General features: G+C 41.4%; 1 protein-coding gene across 1 annotated transcript in view; it reads right to left on the bottom strand.

Annotated features, from left to right (window-relative positions):
- prkn (E3 ubiquitin-protein ligase parkin) overlaps positions 1 to 6,269 on the bottom strand; it is a 188,194-nt gene that overhangs the window by 101,657 nt on the left and 80,268 nt on the right. The window contains exon 3 of the mRNA XM_016273888.1: positions 1,930 to 2,149. Within this exon, the coding sequence (XP_016129374.1) occupies positions 1,930 to 2,149 (220 nt within the window). The remainder of the gene's footprint in view (positions 1 to 1,929; positions 2,150 to 6,269) is intronic.

Here is a 6,269-nt window from a genome sequence, read left to right as displayed (position 1 = left end):
TGTGTTCTTTAATTTGCACATTGTCAGTAAATAACCCGCAGAAATTTCCACGCTCATTGGCGCTGTTTTGGAATTGCACTCTTGCACTAATTTGCCCCGTTTAGTAAAACTGGCCCTTAGTCTTGAGCAAGGAACCGTACAAAAATAAGTCTTTATTAAAGTAGTAGTTCACTTCCAGAACAAAAATTTACAGATAATGTACTCACCCCCTTGTCATCCAAGATGTTCATGTCTTTCTTTCTTCAGTCATAAAGAAATTATGTTTTTTGAGGAAAACATTTCAGGAATTTTCTCCATATAGTGGACTTCTATGGTGCCCGCGAGTTTGAACTGCCAAAATGCAGTTTAAATGCAGCTTCAAAGGGCTCTAAACGATCCCAGCCGAAGAAGGGTCTTATCTAGCGAAACGATCGGTCATTTTCTAAAAAGAATGATAATAAAAAATTAAACTTTTTAACCTCAAATGCTCGTCTTTTCTAGCTCTGCGTGAACTCTGTGCATTCCGGTTCATGACAGTTTGGGTATGTTGAAAAACTGCCATCTTATTTTCTCCTCCAATTTCTAAATCGTCCTAAATCGTCCTACATCGCTGTTTTACCTTTTTTTATATAAAGGGCATTTGACCTTCTTTGCATGTTCACTTTGTAAACACTGGGTTGGTACTTCTGCAGCGATGTAGGACGATTTTGAAGTTGGAGGAGAAAATGAGATAGGAGTTTTTCGACCTACCCTAACTGTTTCGAACGGGACTGTGTGCATTCCGGTTCATGACAGTTTGGGTATGTCGAAAAACTCCCATCTCATTTTCTCCTCCAATTTCGTCCTAAATCGTCCTACATCGCTGTTTTACCTTTTTTTATATAAAGGGCATTTGACCTTCTTTGCATGTTCACTTTGTAAACACTGGGTTGGTACTTCTGCAGCGATGTAGGACGATTTTGAAGTTGGAGGAGAAAATGAGATAGGAGTTTTTCGACCTACCCTAACTGTTTCGAACGGGACTGCACAGAGTACGCATGTGCGTTGCATAGCTGTACAAAATGAGTATTTGAGGTTAAAACGTATATACATTTTTTATTTTTTTTTTTAGAAAATGACCGATCGTTTTGCTAGATAAGACCCGTCTTCTTCGGCTGGGATCGTTTAGAGACCTTTAAAGCTGCATTGAAACTGCATTTTGGAAGTTCAAACTCACGGGCACCATAGAAGTCCACTATATGGAGATAATTCCTGAAATGTTTTCCTCAAAAAACATAATTTTTTACGATTGAAGAAACAAAGAAAGAAAGACATGAACATCTTGCATAACAAGGGGGTGAGTACATTATCTGTACATTTTTGTTCTGGAAGTGAACTACTCCTTTAACTGATAATCTTTCTAGTGTTCTGTTGGAAACTGCAGTGAGTTGTATGCATAGTTTTTTTGTATAGTAGATTAAAGCTGCATTGAAACTGCATTTTGGAAGTTCAAACTCACGGGCACCATAGAAGTCCACTATATGGAGATAATTCCTGAAATGTTTTCCTCAAAAAACATAATTTTTTACGATTGAAGAAACAAAGAAAGAAAGACATGAACATCTTGCATAACAAGGGGGTGAGTACATTATCTGTACATTTTTGTTCTGGAAGTGAACTACTCCTTTAACTGATAATCTTTCTAGTGTTCTGTTGGAAACTGCAGTGAGTTGTATGCATAGTTTTTTTGTATAGTAGATAGAAGCACATTGTTTTCAATGAGCCTATGTTGATTACTTCATCTTTAGTAGCATTTAGACACCAAATGATAAAAAAAAAGCTACACATTGTTCCATTAAGAAGCATCATTGGTGCTTCTTCACTATTATAAAGCATCAGCTGCCACTGGATTTAAAAAACATTTTATCTACAATGACTCAAACAATACAAACAAAGACCTACGCCCTGTACCTGAATGTCCAATGGAGTTCCCTTGTCTGGACGCATCTGTCTCCAGAATGACAGCCAGGCCTTCAGACACGCTGGTCAGACGGGAGCCACTGAGGTCGAGTCGGGTCAAGCTCTCCATCCCCCTGCCTGGCCTGTGCTGCTGGACCAGCTCAGAGTGCTGGCTCGAGGTGGACGGGGGCAGAACCACATGAACCGTGCTCTGCTCGGGGAGATCGCAGCCCTGTCACAGAAGAGGACAAGCAGATAGTACTCCAACACTCTTCACAACAGCCTCATCCATGTTTAATACCACTTTACCTCAGGGATTCTCAAACGTTTTTGGTTTGTGACCCATTATGCACCACTATATCTGCTATACACTTCTCATGTTCTTTAGAAGAAACATCTACACTTTGAGGTTTGGGTTCCATTCTGAGTAGATTAATTATAATTTAGATGTAGAGGTGGTCGATGTCCTCATGTAAATTAGATTTTATGACAATCAAGTTTGTAATAGTTTTCACTGGTTCCCTTATAATAACCAATTAATCATTTATGGTGATTATTAATGTAAAAACTAAATGTAGAACCCCATATCAGAACAAGAAGTGCTTAAAACCTGTTTTTCTGAGACCAGCCACAGCGACAGTGATATGAATAGAAATTCTATGGTCCTGTAGTCTCAAAAAGCGCATTATGAGAGAATCTTTTCATCCTGTTGTCTTTCATTTCTATCTCAAGCATGAGGAAAGAAAGGATCAAACTTTGCCGTTGTAAGTACCTTCACAAATTCAAGTAATCAAGCTGGCACATATGCCGCAGACCAGCAGGATTGTAGCACAGAAAAAAACAAAAACAGGTAGAGAGAATAAACATGCCAATCATTGTAAGACAATGACAAAGAGCTTGTATCTCAAAGAATAAAAGAAAGATAAAGGTAAAAACAGCATTGTTTGTAGAAGGCAGAAAAATGAGAAAGATATCATACAGTATGAGACATTCTTTAATATTGTACAATTCCCTTAGGTATTCGCTTGGTTTCAGAAACATAGTCCCTTAATTTCCCTTCTGGATATGACTAAAGATTTAGTCTCTTTGCATAGAGATGTGGAAATATTCATAGCGGGATCATTATTGCTACATTTTTGCTACTTTTATGTGGATATTTAAAGAAACAGTTCAATCAAATGAAAAATCTTATGCTGCCGATACACACATTGGTTTTTCTTGGTGTGTTTTTAATACAATGACAGTTTATAGTGACCACATCTGCCAAGGTTAAAAAGAAAAAAGATTAAATAAAATAATTCATGCTAATTCACATACCAATTATTAAAAATTGCAATGCTTTTTCTTAGTTCACCCAAAAATGAAAAACCTTATGCAATATACCCTTTTTACACAATGACAGTTCATAGTGACCACATCTGCCAAGACGCAAATAATAATATTTCTTTTTAAAAACATCCAGAGACATATTCTGCTTTTTTACCCTTTAGTTTGCAATACTGTTTAATTCATACAATTTTATCAAATTTTCTTAAGATCATCTTGATTCACACACCAATTGTTAAACTGTAATACTCTAACCATTTGTATTTTTCCCCATTTGTTGAGTAGAGACCCATTTCTAGATGGAAAACAGCAGAACATTTGACGCAAAGCAGACAAAAACATTCCTTTAAGAGAAAACCTCTTTGACAGGGAAAATGGTTCTTTTGTCCGAAACGGTTCTCAAACAAGTATTTATTTCTTGGTGTTAGCAAAAACAACATAGACAGACAAAATGAAAGATGTGAATCTCATCTTGTCCATTTTCCCCAGCAGTCATTAAATTAAAGAAAGACCCTCTCGCTCCAGGTGAGCGAACCACCAGCTAAGCCTTATCACACTTTCCTGTCATAAAGGAGACTTCTAATACAGGCTTTAACAAAGATGGGCCGCATGCTGGGAAACGAAGCGGCCATAGCAAAACACAATGCAAGATCCTTATCAAGAAATGCAGGAATGGAAAATAGCACTGATCATTAGTTACATGATGGATGCTTTAAAGACCGCTGTGACATAAAATATGCTGGTCAATATCAATTTATTTGCACGGCAGTGTGTTTTTGACTTTGCATTTGTATTTCATGACAAAAATATTAAACGACAGCGCAACAGTGAGATGACCCTTCTGATTCGAACGGTACACGCGATAACCTCTAATTCACATTAATGGAGCCGGCAGTTTTCCTGATAACTCCTGTTCTCAGAGGAAAGTGTAAAGCTTTGGGCAAAAATAACGCTGCAAATGCACTCTGAGATAAAAAGCAATTTCCAGGATGTGAACTTGTGACATTTAGAAAAAGCATTGATCCAAACAAAACACACACACAATATGAAACAGCACAAAACTAAGAGACGGGAAAATCGGCTATAACCTAAGAATAAAGTCTCCTCGGCAAGTGCACTTGATGTTGTCAGCCGCCTTGACGCCAAAATTTATTTATGCATTTTTTTTACAGTTTCAAATCCAGTTACTTTGGGGACAGAGCGGGGCTTGTATTCCTGATGAGCAGAAAGTGCCTTCATTTTATACACATGTGACCTTTTTCAATTGAGACATTCTCTTGGGGGAGCCTGATCAACAAGTCAGTCTTTTAAAGACAGGGACACTGTGCATTAGCAATGACTTTAAAGCTCTTTAAAGATATGCAGTGGCTGAATTTCAATGCTGAAAGCACGGAGACAATCAATTTGTCTTTCGTCCGGAATCATAAGCAGCCCCAGAGAGTCTGGCCACTTTCTCAAGGTCATTTATGGTCATATAGCTGGCATCAGGACACAACATATTCATCTATATTTCATCTTAAAGTGACACTGGATTAGCTTTGACTGTGAGCTGAATACCAATTCTGCATGATTAGCAGACAGTTTGTCTTAGAATTAAAACTGAAAGTTATTTTCAAGAATTACATTTTACTTGTAAGCATATTTAATAACTTGTAAGCATATTGGGGGAAGTCGTGGCCAAAGGTTGCGGGTTTGAGTCTCGTACCGGCAGGGATTGTAGGTGGGGGGAGTGAATGTACAGCGCTCTCTCCCACCTTCAATACCACGACTGAGGTGCCCTTGAGCAAGTCACCGAACCCCCAACTGCTCCCTGGGCGCCGTGTGTGTGTTCACTGCTGTGTGTGTGTTCACTGCTGTGTATGTGCACTTTGGATGGGTTAAATGCAGAGCACTAATTCCAAGTATGGGTCACCATACTTGGCCACATGTGACGTCACTTAATACAAAGAGAGAAAGTCTAAAGAACATGCAGGCGCCATAATTGTGGTCTTTACACCTAGTGCACTATATTTTAAGTCCTCTGATTTGTGTGAGGAAAATACACAGGGTTAAACTATTATTTACTGAAAAACCTGGTCTTGTAGCTTTCAAATCCCATTTGTACCCCGCATATCCAAACTTCGTGCGCCACTTAAGAACCTACAGTAGTACTTGAGTCCATCTCGAGTCTGAGACCATGGCTTCATGGTCTTGGTCTTTGTAACAACGTTCGTAGTTCGGGAAGAAGGAGGCGGGAACCGGCGGACATTTAAACAATTTAATAAAATAAACAAACACAAAACGAAAGTAAAGTGGCAGCCCCTCGCGGACGACTGCCGCACACAAAACACAAAATAAAGTCCAGGCCTGGTCCTCTCTCCTCCAACACTGTCGTCACTCCTCCTCGTATCCTTCCGGAGCTCCTCCATGGGACTCGAGACCGGTGAGTGGCGCAGGTGTCGTGCATTAGCATTTACTCCACCGGCCTCGCTCTGTTCCCACGGCTCTCGGCCCCGCCCCTCTCGTCACATACCCCCATCGCCCCTCGCAGGCCGGGGGGTACTCACGAGACTGCGCTATACTCACCCCCTCCCCCCTCCGGGGGAGCCGATCACAGCGGCCACGGCGTACTTGGGGGTAAGGACAGACAGATGAGGCGAGAGAAAAGGAGACGGAAGGATGAGGAGAGACAGAGATGAGAGAGGGGAGAGAGGGGAAAAAAATATATATATTTATCTTGTTCCGGTTCCCAGACACACTGCCGCTCGGCCCTCCACCAGCTGGGTAAACTCTTCCGCAATGCCTGGCGGCGGCACTGGATAGCCCTTGGTGGACGGCGATGGCTCCTCCGGGTTCGGGCCGCCGGCAGGAGTCCCTCGTTCCCTGCTCCTCCCCATCATGGTGGATGGCAGCAGGCTCCAGCCTCAGGCAAACGGCGGCGACTCCTTTGCTCCCTCACGGACGGCAGCCGTCCCTCCACAGCCCAGGCGGCTGGCAGCGAGTTCGTCCGCCCCCCCGGCAACTCACTCCAGCCCACCGCCTCGTGC

Source organism: Sinocyclocheilus grahami, unplaced genomic scaffold, assembly GCF_001515645.1.
Source record: "Sinocyclocheilus grahami isolate Dianchi unplaced genomic scaffold, SAMN03320097.WGS_v1.1 scaffold82.1, whole genome shotgun sequence".
Lineage (NCBI taxonomy): Eukaryota > Metazoa > Chordata > Actinopteri > Cypriniformes > Cyprinidae > Sinocyclocheilus > Sinocyclocheilus grahami.
Note: the sequence above shows the minus strand (reverse complement) of the source record. Positions and strands in the feature narration are given on the sequence as shown.